The 17,958-nt window shown below is 45.9% G+C and overlaps 1 protein-coding gene and 1 non-coding gene across 4 annotated transcripts in view; both read right to left on the reverse strand.

Moving 5' to 3' along the window:
- Window positions 1-967: 967 nt before the first annotated feature.
- The window catches only part of LOC126525279 (uncharacterized), an 88,145-nt gene continuing 71,154 nt past the window's right edge, over window positions 968-17,958 (reverse strand). For all 3 annotated transcript variants that reach the window (XM_072286762.1, XM_072286761.1, XM_072286760.1), the window contains 3 exons: window positions 15,729-15,779; window positions 5,980-6,966; window positions 968-1,137 (listed from right to left, as the gene is read on the reverse strand). In XM_072286762.1, coding sequence (XP_072142863.1) covers window positions 992-1,137; window positions 5,980-6,966; window positions 15,729-15,779 — 1,184 coding nt within the window. In that variant the 3' untranslated portion in view covers window positions 968-991. The remainder of the gene's footprint in view (window positions 1,138-5,979; window positions 6,967-15,728; window positions 15,780-17,958) is intronic.
- On the reverse strand, window positions 15,034-15,223 carry LOC126525342 (U2 spliceosomal RNA). Its single transcript, XR_007598211.2, has one exon. It is a non-coding gene; the product is annotated as a U2 spliceosomal RNA (small nuclear RNA).

Raw genomic sequence — 17,958 nt, forward strand, 5'->3', positions numbered from 1 at the left:
GTCGCAATTGATTACCCAAGGTCATAGTAAATATGGTTCAAGTTGCTCATTAGAGCAGTAAACAATACTAATTTGGTGCATTTTCGTAACTCGCCCGTAATACTTTTAAAGCTTGGCCCGCCTAAGCTTATACACCCTGTTAGGTAGATCTTGAGTAGTTGTCAGCACCGAGTTCCGGACGTACGTGGCATCCTTTTAAAATTGATATTGCTTCTCTTGCGTAATTAATAATTTTCTAGAAAAACAAGACCCTCAAGCAAAATACACAAGCAAAAGTATACGGACCACAGGGTCGCCGAAAAAACTAAATTTCTTTGTAACTAACATGCATAAAGTGAAATTGTCGAGTACACTGGAAAGCTCGCAATGCCAAGTTTGGAGTGCAGTGCTCAATTTCAAGTTGCAGTCACAGGCAGAGGAACAAATAGGCTTTATCGGGCAATCCCTGGTTCGTATACTTTTGCTCAGGGGTGTACATGTATACTTGGTAGCGAAGCTTCCACAGAACGTAATACGTTCGAAACATGGTGGTTCATAAACGTTTCATGGAGGTTAGCGCCATCGGCGTTTTTAGGTAACATTTTCTGCGGTACAAAAAGGGGGACATTTTTGTGAACACAGACGCGAATATTATGTTGGCCTGTCATTGGGACCCGTACGTATGTCCCGCAACTAGATTTCATCAGTGCATCAAGTGCAGAAGATCTTCCTAGCTCGAAAAGTGGTGTCGCGCCCGAAAGTATCCAGTCTTCAGTGATTTAACTAAAGGGGCGCTTCTAAATACACTATCGCAGCTCTACTTTGCGTTCCATGATCAATTACTAACCTTTGACTTGCCATAGAAATAACGATGCCAGGAACAACGCTTTCTTTGTGGGAATCATAACAAACGCCGTAATATATACCAACATAGGCTATGGCAGTCATGCGGATCCCACAGCCTAATCCTTATGGAAGGAAATGAAAGCACCGACGAGAAACATTTATTTGCCTACAAACCATGCTGGCGGGTGATATTTGCTTTAGTGGCCACTTCTTTTGCAACACGATATTGTAGTCCAATTGAGGCCGGTTCACCGACGGACGGTATCAAGATTGGGGCGTGCTTTGCCCTGGTGTCTTCCTGGTAACCCCCACCTGGAATAGAAGACAGGTAACTGTTCTTCAACGCATGCAACAGAATGCCTAGTGGGAAAATACCTGGTGATTGGCACCTGATTCAAACCGTTAGCAGCATTGCTATCGTGTCCCGGTCGTAGACACAAAACACCTAGCAGTTTAGCGGAGCACAGCTGTCACACCAAAGTTATTAGCTCCACCTGCGCCAAGCTGACAATAACGATTTCAGCGTACCTACTGTGGCGCAAAGTAATTCTAGCCAAGCGCACGATTAGGCCAAGTTTAGCGAGAGTCGTCTCTAATTCGTGTTCTTTCAAGCATCCATCACTCTGGAAGGATAACAGGACATATGCAGCACGTCAGCGTGGCACGCCTAGCATAGCGGGCTCGTATATGCAGCTGCGCAGCATATACAATGTGCCCAATATAGCTTAAACAAAATCGGAGAACATTGAAGGATAACCTTATAATTGTGCGCCAAATTTCAGGAAGCAGCTTCAGAACTGACCCAGAAAAGCATGGAGGCCACAAGCAGACTCGCTGCTGACACCTTGTTTCTTGCTGTGGTAGAAAACTTCAGTACCTTTCGTGAAGAAACTATATATACGTTGTCTAGTGTCTTCTGTTGTGCCGCTCCGAGCGTCCACTTTCTTACAGCGTCCACGATGCCAAGCGCCTCTGACGACTGGGAGCATAAGCCCACCGACGGGCGCCATGTGGGCCGAGCCGATGACGTCATACATCACACAATAGCGCACTCGTTGTCCCTCGAGCGTCTCTGCTTTTTTTTTTCGGTTGATGGGGTCACGTTCTCTGCCACCACCGCACCCTGGCTAGCGAGGTGCTCACTATAATTTCTGATCGTGGCTACGTGTTACCGAAATTTTGACAGCGCTAAACGACAGTGCCTCGTCGTTCGTGTTTCATATTGAATTGTCCCGTCTTGGGCGCTGCTAAAACTTCAAGATTTACAATGTTACGAAATTTAACACCTTTGCCGTACGTCTTACCCTCACGAGGTGTTTTTCAAGCCCAACATCGGCACTTAGAGGAACAAGTGTAAGTGCGTTCAAAGTTTTGCAAAGCTGTCTTGTTTACAGTGACGCACCAATTTCCAGTATGCACGTTTGAGAACGTCTGCACGAGGAAGTCCTTGCGAAACATCTACGTTAAATTACGAAGGAAATTAATTCACAGTGTGATAATTAGGCACAGAAGGAAGACTAGCTCTATGTTGTGGTTGTATACATCGGTATGCCATGATGTTGAGAACTCGGAACGGCACATTTCTCAGAAAGCCAGGACACTGTGAAGTCACCTGAGGAGAGCAAAGTCCCGTCTGTCAGAACACTTCCCTCTTTACTAAAATAGCGTGCAAAATGCCCATCCTCCTATGTCGTTATTTGAAAATAAGCAGAACTTGTGCTGGGTCTCTGATCGTTTTTAATATAAACGTTAGCGGGAGCCGCTAAGCTTGGAAGGTAAGAAGATCTGTGCTCACTGCGCGTCAGTTTCAATAGTCTGTTCTTGTTTCCTTTACTTTCTTGTACCCAACTTCAGCAATCAATAACGACCGAGAAGAAATTTTACATGATTTCATTCTATGAAATTACGATATCTGCAGAAATGGCCGTTTCAGGCCAAGCCAAGGACGAGGAGAAGCCTTGCGCACTGGCATCCCGCAATTTCCGATGCTGGCACTGCGCATGCTGGGTATTACCAATGCATATTAGCGGCGAGACGTTGGAGCGGCCATCTCTCGCGACTGACGTCAAGGCTAGGACGCCGTTCGCTCTGGCTCTCTCGGCTTCCGCGGGCGCTCGCTTTATTTCGCGAATGCTAGGAACGAAGTAGGCGCGGGAGCCATGCTTCCCAAAAGGATGTTTCGGGTGCTTGCTGCTGTCCCGCCAGAAGTGGTTCGATTATTTTTTTTTTTTTTGACACCGCGCGACTCGCAAGCACTTGGAGGCTTAGACATTGGACGCTACGCAGAGTTGAAGATGCCTATTGGTCTTGCAATGCACAGGCGCCCCGTGTATGTCGGTAATCTTTTGTTTTCTTTTTAATGAAGGCCCGCAAATTCAGTGCGTAAAAATGTGTAAATTATTTTGTTCAAAACGTGAAGACTCGCTGTTACTGAGTTACAGTTGATACTGCATTTTGTACGGAACGGCAACCTGGCCTTTTGGTGTGAAGGTTGTGAATGCGCACCTACGACAGATACTGCCTGCGAACTTTCCGTCGAGCTTCTATTTGCCTGGTGAGTTCTTATAGTAAAATGTAGGCAGTATAATATTACATAAAAGGTAGAGTCCCGTTTGCGCATCCTCTGCTAAAAAAAAAGCTTGCTACTACTGTCTCTGTTCTCCGCAACAACCGCTAAAAAATACCTCATTCCGGGCTCTTACCGTACGACTGCGTGTCATATGTAGACACACATTTCGTGAATAGCTGGACAACTGTCTAAACCATTAATTAGATGGTTCAGACGGTGCTTTGCCGCGAAGCTCACTCTGATTTCCATAGTTAAGTAAATGCGAACCGCAGGAATACTTTTTTGAGACAACCACTGGGCCGATTTGGATTAACTTTGTCGCACTTGAGAGAGAAGGTAAACTGTAGCAACTCTGGGAAGCAGAAATATGATTTAGAGCCACGACTCTGGTAAAAAAAAAATTACAAGAAATTAGCAAGTTTAGAAATATACGTAGAAACACAATGTTTACTAATCCATAATTCTGCCCGAAAAAGATATATCGCAGTTCTCTTAATATATCTGTTAGACCTGCTTAGGTGGACATACCTTACGACAAGTTTACAGTTTAGATGGAATTGAATAGATCTCTTTATAGGCAATATTACATAGTATATAGGAAATAGCAGAGTCGAGCTGGGCACGCGCGAGACGCTATGACAGCTTTTCGCTTTGTGTGGTTCCGCTATTTTGGGGAATTTAGCGAGAAAGGCTAACGCTCGCGAGTCGCAAAGAAAGTTTCGCGTGGAAAACATGCGTTATCTAAATATTTTTCTGCTGGCTTTATTTATTTACAGTGTTGTTTTATTTCCTTCGAACTCCGTTGATGACCACTGCCAATGCTGCCTCGTCGCGTGTTCTCTCCTCATTTAGCACTGTTAATCGGTTTCTACATTTAGTTCGGCATTTGAGCTCTTTGATACAACGAATGGGTTTCGTTGCCTCCCTCCACCATTTCCGGGGTCGGTGGTCACAGGTCGGCGGTCATGCAAAGGCCGCCAACGCAAAGGCGTCGACTTGCGGGGGCTTGTTCGTCGCCCAAACTCCAGTTAGCTATTGGGATGCACCTGCTGTCGTGCGTGACCTATGTGGCGTCAGAAGATTTATACCCTAGTTAAGCTCCCGGGAAGTACCAACACCTCCTAGACTGGAAGTACTGCCCTCCTCTCCTCCCGCCGGTCTCTCCCCATGTGCATGCCAGCTATGGCAGAGGACTCCGGCTAGGAGAGGAGGAGAACGACAGTCGCACTCCGCGGCGGCGCTGCGCGAGGGTGGAGGCAATACGGCTAAGACGAATCGGCTTATAAGAAAAGCCGCCTGCGCTAGCGCTATATGCGTGGTGGTCAAAGAACCTGCTCTCCACGGAACTGCGCAATGAAAAGGCAAGCGCCGGCCAAATGTCATATCTGCAACGAACATAGAGGCCACTGAGCGCTTCATTCAAAAGAACAGATTTCTATATAGAAGCGTTCGGCTATTCGCTTACACAAAAAATCCTTATTGATGGCTTCTGCCCTCTTGATCTTCGTAAGGTTCCCGCTTCTTGAGAGGCGGGAGTGGCTTACAGCTTTGATATAAGAATATGAACACAAATACTGCTTAGAATAGTGGATGATACTTTGTCGCATTTGTCGCAACGATCAAGACGAGTGGCAACTGGACCACATTTATTGCCTCACGACAGGAGAACGAACGTCAGTCATTACATTGTTGGTTTGCTGAAGTGATTGCCGATAACGAGCGAATTTTCGTTCGCGCGACCATTCCTTTAGTCAATAAGCGTCAGCAAGAGAAGATTGCTTCAGGAATGCAGGATTTCATGGGCAACATAAATGCCTCCCAAACAACTAAGAAGTGCCCCTCTGTAGGAGCACAAACAATCAAATTGGAATTGTAAAATCTGGTCAGTTTTACTGTGAGGTGGAGAGTTCGCCACACTATAACCCAAAAGTACAAGACAACTTTGTTTACGCTACACTTATGTATAGCGAAGTACCAGGAAGACTCAATAGATGGAGGAAGGAAGTGCTTGGCAAATTTCTGAACACAAATGTTTCTTTACAAGCTTTAGCATTAAGCCAATTGAATGGCTTTAACAGTCGTCAATTCGAGCATCCGTCACTGCAGACCACTCGGAGCATGTCTTGACTAGAAGGCAAAGCCTGTGCCTTAAGGCAGAACAAAACAAAGTCCCAGATGCCGTCTCTTCTGTGTTTAACAGAAAAAACATCCCAATGACAGACCAAATTTGTATGTGTTGCCCGAGAAACTAATACGGCGCGCAGGTGCGTTCCTTCAATACCTACGGGGTGACGAGGGCTCAATGTCATTCCGCGTTAACACAATTGAAGAACGCGGCCTGTGGTACACATCTCATTCCAGACGTATTGTAGGCTTGTAGACGCCAAGCATTGCATGTTATAAGTGCATCAGGCGATGACAGCAGATATGTAGTGCAGCTATCGCGCTGCGCGAAATCGGCGCCGGTGGCGCCATGCTGCAGTTACGCCAGAAAGACATTTCATGATATTCCCGCTTTAAGGCTATCTTCCCTTACGACACGCCCAGCATGCTGTCATGAAACACGTACGCCAAGTCACACCTACCTGAGCGAATAGCCTTTGCAAGTATTCGGGTGGCGTTGAAGGCGCTCGACGCGCCATTCACCAGTGTTTTGCCCAGGGAGATCACTGGTGGCTCCAGCACCAGAACACGACCCGCGTCGACGCTGCGGCGCACCCTCGACCCGCTTTCCACGTCCGCAGCCGAGGCTGACGGCATCTCCGTTGACGGTTCAGCGCCGCCAACCGTTTCACCGGCAGCACTGGGGTCTGTGCCGGTGGCTTCTTTCGCGCTCGACGCGTCTTCGTCACCGGTGCCTTGTTGAGAGCTCGTTGCCTTCTCATCAGAGTCTTTTGAGGTATCTTCGCCTCCGTCCGGAGGCGGGGATTCGGCCTTCTCAATTTTTTCGGAATCCTTGGGCGACGTCACCGGTGCCTCTTGGGCGTCAACCGCAGCGTTCGCGTTGACTTCAGTCGTGGAGTCACCGACGGCTTCTTTAGGCTCAGTCAGTGTTTCACCTTTAGCCACCAAGTCTCCGTCAGGGCTCGCCGTCGTGTCCGTGGACACTTCTGAAGAAATTTCGCCATCGTTCACTTCTGTGGCGTCGGGTTTTTCAGAATTATCTGGACCCGGTGACGACGCTGAAACCACCTCGTCGTCCATGGACGTAGCGTCCACGTTGACGGACTCCGTCACAGATGCGGCGTTGGTTTCTGCTGTTTCTCCGGAACCTGTCAATTTGGAATCTTCGGACGGCGAGTCTCCATCCGCGACACTCACGCTGCCCGTGTCAGGTTGAGCGCTTCCGCCCTCAGTTACGGGCTCGTCTTGAGCAGAAGAGCTCTTCTGCACAGTACTTTCCGCAACGGGGGTTGAACTTGCGTCGCCTCCGGAGGGATCTGTCGGCTTAGTGGAGTCTTCTCGCGCGCCGTCGTCTGTGCTAAGATCATCTGGATGGTGTGCTGGGCCAGGTAGTGAACGCGCTGCGCTTGCGCTGTCGCTTGGATCCTGTGCATGTCCGCCCTCGGAACCTGAAAAGTAAAAGCATTACGTTTCGGTATGTTTAACACCATAACTTCCTTTTCAGTGTCTCGATGCATGCGTTTCAAGTCGCGTAGTCGCTTTGAATGCACGTACAACAGGCCTGGGACGTTAGGATGGCCAATGAGCAGTCATCTTCTATAATGCGGGTAGAGATCTGCGACAACTTTTTCATTGTGATGAAAAATTATGCAGACGCGCAAGGTGCTGTTGTCATTGGGGACACCGCCGTCATCTTGTTACGACATCGACACGCACGTGTGGCCCGCGCGTGCAGGCTTAGAGGGTCTTTATTAGAGACGCGCAACCAAGTGGATGCACCGTTAAGCTTGGCCGCCTCGGCTCTGCCGCATCCTTGGCAGCGTTCTGGCTTCGGCTGCTGGCATGAGCGTCGTGTGCACACGTATTAATGAACTGCTGAGCAGCTGCGTGCCTACCACACCGGGATGCATACACTGGTATGAGCAGAACAAACAGTAAACTTCAAGCTAAATAAATCAAGCCCTCGCTTTGGGCGCTTTCGGGGCGGGCTTCAACCCCCCCCCCCCCCCCCCCCCTGAAAATTTTTAGTGCTGTCCATGCACCGCCGACCAAAGCAACGCCATGCGCCGGAAATCATTCTGAATTTTGCCTAGAATGTCTTTCTCCCGCTCGAGAAGACATTTCACCGCGAACATTGCGAAGTCGGGCTGGATTTCGCGGCCACGCCAACGTACCGGCAGTCACATAACGCAATCAGCCCCATCCGAGCACAAAGTTTCAAGGGTGTTTTCATGGCGAACGGGCTCGCCGCGGCACCTCGCGGAGGCTGCGGAATCTACGGAGCGCATGAATGTCAATTCCAAAACTTTATGGGCATAAATCTCATAAACTTTTGATGTGAAATCTGCATTGACATTTACAAAGTTGTGCTGTAGATTTTCAATTGTGGATTTTTGTGGGTTTAGTGCTGTTATAAACATTTGACGACAAAGGGGCATTCAATTTTCTAAAGTCTTACATCGGAACATACAACGAGACAAGCCAAATCAACACACCATCAGACATGTTGACAAAGCACGCAGCGAGGTCGGATGAGAGGAAGCGTTGTGGTGGATCATTTGTGCCGTTATGCTACATAAAAAATACTAACATTTTTTTTTCACCTACGCCAAAGCCACCATGCCAAGACACTAAAGCAAGCCAAGGTAACTACGTTCTTATTTATTTTTTCTGCTTGGACTTTTATTCGCGCGGACACATTGAGCCTCTTCAATTTTTCTGTTCTCGTTACCCTACCCGCGAGCTGCCAGAGCCAGCCAGAGCGCATACGTTTTTCTCGTGTTGCCCCGACCACCGCGCGGCGCACTTCGGTGCGCGTTCGGTTTGCTATGGCCGAGTGGATTTTCACCTGGCAGAGTTTTGGACGCTTAGTGGCTAGCAGACGAGAAAAAGAAACAATGGTCGCTCGTCGCCATCACTGTGGGGACTCGACGGATTGCACCGCGTTCGCTTGAGCGCAGCCTCTCCGCTAAGTCTTGTCGCGCCGGTGTAGGATACCGAGCAGTATGCATATGGTTCTCGGTAGACCCAGCGTCTCACGTTTTCTTCCGTATTCCTTCGGTAGCCACATTAGGTGCCCAAAGTCGGCATTCGATTGCAGCCAACATACTTTCCTTTGCGTTTCTCCATTTCGGTGCTCCCGCCCCACAAGAGGAAAAAAAAAAGCATTGTTGCGGCGCAGCCAATTGTCGCATAGTGAAAGTTCGATTTTGTTACTTCTTTTGCGGAAGGTAATGGGCCACGGCACGCTTCAGTTCCGGATACTCTTATTATAATATTCCGATACCAATTATATGGACCCGCCAGGTGCATTCCTGCCGTCGCCCTCATGTTTCATATAAAGTTCAAGGGCGATAACATCGTGACCGAGCGCCTCATGCTGTGTGTACGAGTGAAACCGTAAGGGAGGGGGCGGGGGGGGGGGGGGGGGCGTTGAATCGGTGAGCCGACTATGGTGACTCGGTCTTGTGTGCGCAAAGGAGAAAAGCGGGGAGCAAGCGCGTCGCGCGCGACACATCGGGAGGAGGGGATAGAATGGGGGCGGGATCTAGGATTCTGTGAATCTGTGATAGCGCAACATGTTCATTTGTCTTGTTTGACCCATTATATGCAGTGAATTTTTCTTAGATACGTAAATTTATTGGAGACTTATACGTATATTTAAATGTCTTGTTGCGAGGTTTTGTGTATACGTGCATTGAACTTTGTTTGCACTGACACCTTCTTGCCCTTTATCAAGCTGTATCTTCGCATTTGTATATCCCATTGCATCTTCGCAATTCTAATGAACGAGGGCGAATCAAATGAAAGTTAGTCTACCCACCCCGCGCAATAATGGTTCGGTTCATTATCTGCGAGGCATGCGCGAAGCAGAGAAGCATCCCTCATTTACAAAAGTGACCCGGAGGTGTGAGGATAAAGGTTCTTTAATGTTCTCATACACGTGTTGAGCATGGTTGCGTGACATAAATGACACTCCAAAAGTTGAACAGCATGTTGCCGTGCAGTTTTTGACAGTTGAAGGTATTTTCCAAAAAGAAATTAGTCGCCGTATGGCTGCCATCTACGTTGAACATTGCATTTCACTGTCCACTGTGAAGTGTTGGAGCAATCGGTTCAAAGAAGGACGTGAAAACTGCAAAGACGATCCAAGACCGGGCCAAAGCCATCGTGCAATCACCCCCAACAAAATTACAAAGGTTGATGAGCTGATCAGACAAGAATGGAGGATAAGCATCGATGAACTTGCAGTGCGTGTGAACATTAATCACGGTTCGGTTCACGCCACAATTGATGAAAATCTCGGTTATCGGCTCTTTTGTGCGCAATGAATGTCCAAGATTTTGAACCATAAGCCAGAAGACGGAGAAGTTCGGCGCTGCCTTCACTTATCTGATCCGGTATCACAATGAGGGTGACGACTTCTTTTCTGCAATTGTGATCGGGGACGAACCATGGTGCCACTACTACGAGCCTGACACACGACGGCAAAGCTTACAGTGGAAACATTCGAATTCACCACCCCCAAGAAAGCAAAGGCCGTTATTTTCGCCGGAAAGGTGTTGTTGACTTTTTTTTTTCGATTGTCAGGAGCCATTACTGATAGAATTTGCTAAATCTTGAGAGTCTATCAATTCTTTCCGATATTGTGAAACACGGGATCGGCTACGTGTCTCAATCAAAAACAAACGACGTGGAAAATGGAGCAATGGGGTCAACTTGTTCCACGACAATGCCCCCTCCCCACGTCGTCCCCCCCCCCCCCCTTATGTGGTTAATATAAAATTGGCGAAGTTCAAGTGGGAAATTGCAATGTCCACCATACAGCTCAGATCTGTCGCCTTGCGACTTCCACATTTTGGGGGAATGGAAAAAGACAGCTCAAGGCAACCAGATTATTGTAGGACGGTTACGTGAAAGAGTCAGTTGCAGACTTTTTGGAGCAGCAACCCATGGAGTTTTATGAGACGAGAATCACGCGACTCGTTAGTCAATGGGACAAATGTCCGATTGCTCATGGAGACAACTTTTGAAAAAAGTACCCCGCTTGTCATATACTCGCCCTCGTACATTTGGCAGAACTCCTGCTTTTTATACGTGCTCTCTGTTGCGACTATTATTTCTATGAAATTACTCACGATACACGACCGGTGAGAGCTGCTACTGCGTAATGCATTAGAACAAATGACAGCATCATTGAGATTTTTCACTGGCTGTTGCATATGTACGGGAATGTAAACACGGTTCTTGAATGACAAAAATATATGACAAAGAATGACATTAACATATTTGTCCTAAACTTGTTCATTTCATGGCGTTTACATTTTTCATATCAACGGTATGCATTGTTTTGCTAGTTTCGAACTGATATAGTTCTAAAGTTCGCCTGATGTATTCTTTACTTATTAAATAGACAAAAAACGTGGACGCATTGATATCAGTTACTTTGGGCAAAATATTTGGCCCATACGAGTATATTCTTTTATGAAAAATACATATCTTGCTTGTTTTGACAGTGTGTAGCGTTCAAGAATTCGTTTGCAGCATCTTTGGCAATGCAATTATTATTCATGTATTTGATCCCTCGACAAATTGTTTAAGAGGAAGCTTTAGCTCGGGCTCAACTCCAACGCGGCCTGTTCAAATACATGTAAAACGCAGAAACGCTTCTCTGAGATAACCCCTAGATCGCTTTGAATGAAGTTTGTTGCACTTAAGAGCGAAAGTGAAATGCAAGTGTCTGTTGGAAGCGGAATTTCGATTTAGGGCTTGAATTTTGTGTAAATATTTCGAAGAATTCGAAAGTTGGAAAAAGAAATAGAAGCACAAGGTTTACAATCTAATAGCTCTGCATCAAGAACAGATATTGTGGTTCTGTAAACAGCAAAGCGAACAAATTTTGGCATGTGAATTCATACCTTACGTGAATTTGTTACGTTGTGTACAAGGGTACTCCAAAAGCCGTATTTCCATAATACTAAATTTTTTTGAGATTCATGTGTAACATAGCAATTTTGTCCACTGTGGACTTCCCTAGTGGACTTTCTCTTCTTTTAATCTTTCCGTCCCCTTTTCCCTTTCCCCAGTGTAGGGTAGCCAACCGGGCTCAGTCCTGGTTAACCTCCCTACCTTTCATTTATCATTTTCTCTCTCTCTCTTGTCCACTGTAGATGTACTACTAGCTGAAACTCACAGAATTATGAAATCATTTTTCATTGTTGTGTTACAGAGTTCTAAACTTGATCGTTTCGTTTTCTGAAAATCTGCGATTTTGGCCAATTTTTAATAAAGAATTGACAACGTAAATGAAGAATTCGAAACCAGCAGTGAATAGAATTTAAGTTTTTTCTTTTAAATGCAACAAAGCTCTTCAAATTTGGTGCAGTGGTTGCCGAGAAAAACGAATTACCCTTCTACATGTATTTAGATCGCAGCACCCGAGCTAAAGCTTCCTCTGAAGGAGCAGGCCGAGTTGCAACTTGAGCCCCCCCTCCCCCCCCCCCCAAACGAAATTTCTGGCTACGCCACTGCCCAATATCCTTGCGTTTAATAATGGGCCGTGCGAACGGGGAAGCTTACGGCGAAGGCGAAGCTTAAGCGTCCTCCAATATTTTTTTTAAAGTGATTTCGATGATAGTGCCGCTTGCTCGGTTCCTTCCTGAGCGTTGTTTTCTTTTCTATTCTTCGGCTATCTTTTCTTCCACTGTTGCCTCCTTTTTTACGTGATAAAGAGTTCCTCATGCATTGTTTGCCCCCTCATGTAATGCCGCCGGGCGTTTAAGGCATCAACACATGAAATGAAAGTGCCCTGTATTTTATTGCGATAGCAATTACATGGACACTCCAGGCGGGTTTCTGCTGTCGACGTTGACGTCGACGCCGCCGTCGCCGTGAGGTTCCGTATGAGTGAAAGCGTGTGAGAGTGAGCCGGCGAACGCGGTTCAATCACGTGCACGAGCGAGGAACACGGCCCGGATGCGTGCCCTCTCCTGTGGTAGGAGAGGGCACGCATATATATATATATATATATATATATATATATATATATGTATATATATATATATATCCACTAGCGTTTAATTGCGTGAACACGAAGCGATTGCCCACGACCCCGGCAGCCTTCGTAGATGATAATAATTTACATGTTTTCGGGAGACACGCACTTTTGGCGAGATGAACAAACAAATATTCCATCTCTGAATAATCAGGCACCATTATGTAGGTTATGTATAGTTCGAGTCGGTAAGCACAATCGACTGCCCTATTTTCTTTTTTTTCATAACCGTGAAGTCATTCGAGCGTCACGGCACTACCACCAGAGCTTGTACCGTTTCAGTTTCATTTCCCATAATTACTGTTAAAACAATATTGGTAGACGTTTACTATTCAAAACTCTTGTGAGTTGAACCGTTTAATCTCACCTTTCTCTGATCTCCTATGTGCACCTCGTGCTCTAGTACAGTCTCAAACAGGCGAGCATTTCACAACGCCATCATAGCTACGTTTACAAACTTGCTCATGTCATGAAAATCAATCAAACACACACACACACACACACACACACACACACACACACACACACACACACACACACACACACACACACACACACACACACACACACACACACACACACACACACACACACACACACAAATACAGACCATATTTATTTAAATAGAAATAGTACCCTGAAACATGCGCCCGTTACGTTTTTCTAACTCAAATTAGTGCACAACGAGGAAGTTCTCTCACTAAGCAATCGCTAAACGAGTTGAAAAAGAACAATGAATTTCAAAACGAATGCTAATTCGCCGAACTTCTAGAAAGCGATATTTCGATTTCTTGCCACGAGTATTTACAAAAAAATTGCCTAAATACGTTAGTTTAAAAGGACATCACGCAGAATCAACCCACATTTCGCAATCTATGTGAAGCGAAGCTTTCGTAATGTGGTTATTAAATGCAATACAACTGCACATTATCTGCGATGCGTATCGCAGCAAAGCGATTACGTGTCCTGCCTGGCACATGAGCAAGACGCGGAAACGGCCACCGGACGTGACTCACGCGACTGCCGATTACGCTGTCTCCGGGATCAGCCCAGGTTATGCCATTGCCCTATGGTCAGCATTTGGCAAGAAGCTGACCAAGCTGACGCGCCAAAATTCCCGGAAAGGAGGCACAAACAGCTTTGTTTTAATAAATTAGTTATGCGCTCAAAAATGTGCATTTCCAGAGCGTTGTGTAACAGATAAATTTTACCCGTTCAACAGGTTCAGAATCAGAATTATGATATCTGCTGAGTTGCGTAGTCACAAGCTTGATTCTTCAGCTTCGCGATTTTGATATTTACCAACATTTTAGAAACAAAATAAAAGAAATACTGCACTATACGGATAATATATTATAACTTTCTCTTTTATATGCAACAAATACAATCAAAATCGATGCAGTGCAAGCCGAGAATAACTATTTCTCCGTTGCCATCTATTTAGATGTGAGTTCTTGAAGCAACACTTCCTGTTAAAAGTGACTGAAGCAAGAAAGTAAAAAAGCAGTTGACTTTCCGGTGTCTACATTATAAGGTACGTATATTCAACTATGAATTAACCAGCTCAACAAGTGCTGCTGCATTATATTTACCAGTTTCAGACCTAGTGAATCCATTCGCAAGAATATGGTTGAGCAGTCTCCAAATATGCTCAAATTACGTTTTTCAAAGCAGAACTATTATAATGTTAAAGTTCAGACATTTATTTTCGCATTCTGACAAACCTTCCGGCACCAGTGGTGTGCCGCCGTGTGTTTATTACAGCAAAACTTCTACTTCGACGAAATTTTGAGGCCATGCATGCACCATCTCACGCAGTTCTCGTTTTTTTTTTCGTTTTTCTCTATATGGCTACTTTCTAGCCGATCGATGTCCGTAGACGAAAATTGGAGGACGCTTAAGCTTCGCCTTCAAGAGTAGGACGCGATAGCGTTATCGAGGGTATTGGGGCATCCTCGCACCGGTCCCCGCACGGCCCCAGTGCGCTCAAACTAGACGAAGGGGAGAAGTGGGCGAGTGGCGCGCCACCTGTCGGGGCAGCGCCATACATTGCAAGGATGGGGTCTTCTGTGTTTGCCGCAAGATGGCTCTGCGTGTGCGCCAAGCGCAGAAGAAATGTAGCCGAAACGTACTTCGCTACCCTTTTAACTGCGACTTCTGTAATTTACATGCTCATAATTACCAATATACACCTCAGTATAACTTTCTACGGCACGTTTCTAAGGCAACGCCGCATTCAATAGAGGCGCTTTTGTCCCACTTTGAACAATCGAACTCATGGCTGAGTGGTAGCGTCTCCGTTTCACACTCCGGCGACCCTGGTTCGGTTCCCACCCAGCCGATCTTGCAAGTTGCTTTATTTATCAATTGCGTTCCGGTATTTTTCGCTCTCGGCCAACGCCACCGACGCCGATGACACCGGCTTTACTGCGACACAAGCTTCTTTATGCTCTCGCGTTAAGAACCGTGGATCAATCCCGAAGATATTGTAATGATCGGCTGAACGGCGGTGGAGGGGAACCTGGCTTCAGGCACTTCGCCATCTTGCGAAAATGTATTTAAAATTTTGGGTCCAAACAGAACCGATATCAGATATTAGGATGAAAAGAACAGATACTACACTTTCAGACCCGCGTCGGCCATGAATATGTTCGCACCGCCCTCTTATTGTCGACTTTCCAAGCGTCTAGTTTTCTCGGGGGCGGCGTTCCCGTCGTCCACGCGAATGTATATAAAGATCACGGTAAATGAGTTAGCATTTATGTTCTAAATTCTGTGTCACCCCTGTGTCGCGTGCTAAACAGCTTCGCGGGTCATCCACCTTCAGAGTTGAATGGATCGTGGTGTTTTCTTTTGAAATTTTACCTAAGAAAACACTTTCCGACTTTTTCTGTGGACATTTATCCTTACTGAGAGTCCGAGACGGAAGAAAAAAAGCAAAAGACAAAGAAACACAGCCATATTATAAGTATGTTAGAAACAAATACTCGTTTATCTTATTCGAAACGTCTGAAATCAGCGCGATTCTAAATGAAATCATGCTATACAATTTAGCCCGCCTAATTCCGCAGTGAATGGTATTTTACCAATGTCTGACTCAGTAAGGCCTAATCCATAAAAGATATAATCGTAAATGAAAGGGTTACATGGACTCACCATTCCCATTCTCTGGCATTGCTGGACTACGCTTGAGGACAGGGACTCCATCTGGAAATGGAAGTCATATTGAGCTATCCAGCAGCAACGATACTTTTTTATGACATGCAATGTTTTAGAATTACAAGGAAATGAGGGGGGCGGGAGGCGGTTGCCCTTGCATCAATATCAAAGTTGTGTGTGGACGCCGTTTCTCTTGCTTATCAAAATCAAACGTAGACGTAGAACTTAAATATTCTTCGCGTACATCCATTGTATACCTAGTCCGATGGCTGATCTTTGCGAGGTTACGTCGATTTTCCACGTGAACAACACCGCGTAAGCTTTTTAACCGTGCCCGAGCGTAATCACTAAATGTTTGCCTAGATGCACCTATTTCGCCTTTTAACGAAATACACTCTCACCAAACTTCGTCGCGATTATGCTAATCACGTCCGCGCGATCGTTCCAGCACGTAAGGCAATTGAACCTTGATCTGTTTTACCGGCGCCGAAAGCGCAGCGTTATCCCAAAAACGGTTGTACGGTTACGCTCTCCGTACTCACACTTTGTAGGTGGACCATATTTTGTAGCCTTTCCGGGATAACTAGTCCTTACAAGTCATCCGGCACTGGATGACTCACTGACGCACCGGATGACTCACATAGCTCACTTGTAAAAGCGACGCCTCACGCTCCGTGCCCCACATGTGTTCGACGTTCAAGTTTTTCACAAATATTGCCCTCAATAGTTAATATATAACTGAACATAATGCTTAATGGATTTCTTACCGCGCACACACACCACATTCTCTATAATATGCATTTCTGTGACATTTCCGCGACAAATCCACGAAGTACAAGTATGAAGCACACAATTTTTGTCATTTGAGCTTGTTAGTGACGTTCCGTGATGATGGGGATGAAACAACGCAAACACGGGACAACGGCTTAGGGAAACAAAACACAGCGTTTTCCAGTATCTTCTCAGCCGTCGTCTCACGCATACACTGTTTCTTCACCCCTAAGTAGCACTGATCCCTACTTTTCGCAGCAAGATCAAGATGTGTGAAAATGTGTAGTTACAGCAGCAAACTGGCAGGCGAACGCTCGTGCAAAGCATGTGTGAAAATTGTGCCTCATTGCACACATTCTGCTAGTAGGTCGAAATATTGCGAGAGGTACTGGGATCGATACCCCGCACCTCCACCACAATGTTACGCGAAGGACGAGTCAGTAAGACGAGCAACTATTTACAGGTTATATTTACAACAGCGGTTGCAGCGCTGACCCGTTAGATTCAGAGCGCGAGCCCAGTATGTTCTTCCTCCTCTTTTCTCGAGTGATGGCGCCCACGCGCCTCGTTCAAACAATGAAATACCACACGCGTGTAGCAATATCCAACCAGCAATAAATGGTGAATGAGTAGGCTTGACAAATGCGTTTGGTTTTGAGGACAGCATGGGGGAAAAGATAAATGGAAGTGGCCGCGAATACTAGTAAGGACGACTGGCAGATAAGTTGCGCAGAAGAAGGGACAAAATTTGCGAAACACTTTCACCGTTTACACAGTAAAGACGTAAATCATTATAATGTTTGCGTGTTATAGTTTGGAGAATGTGGCTTACAGTGCGCTTCAAATATAGAGGCACCACCAGCTGGCATCAATATTCTCTCTCATCAACGTCTCAAAGCAGTTTCGGCAAATAAACATTGCTACAAAACGCACAAGCCAGCTACATACATGGGTTCAATGCATGTAGCGATTTTCGTTATAATAAAACGCGATATATATATATATATATATATATATATATATATATATATATATATATATATATATGACTGCTACTGGACAAGACACTTCCTTTTTCATTGTTAAGATCGCTGCTAAGCAGACGCGACCGGCAATTTCGTGTCGTCACATTTACACTGCTACGGAAGTACGTTTAAAATCGCCTACAACGCGTGCGTCACGCTTAAACTATAAAGGTAATGAAATAAATAAGTACGACAAATCTTTAACGAACGAGTTTGGTGGCATGGGTCACCGCCCCGACTCAAACGGTGGTGTTCATATCAGAGCAATAATGACCATTATTACAAACAGTTATGAGTAAGTGCTCAGCAAAACTTCACCAGGTGCGTGGCTAGGATCGTTGTTTACGTTCCACACGTGCTCAGAACAGCGCCGAATACATGGGCGAGCGAGCAAACGACCGTTGCTTTGAACAATTTTAGCATGAAGCAAA

This window comes from Dermacentor andersoni, chromosome 3 (assembly GCF_023375885.2).
Source record: "Dermacentor andersoni chromosome 3, qqDerAnde1_hic_scaffold, whole genome shotgun sequence".
Lineage (NCBI taxonomy): Eukaryota > Metazoa > Arthropoda > Arachnida > Ixodida > Ixodidae > Dermacentor > Dermacentor andersoni.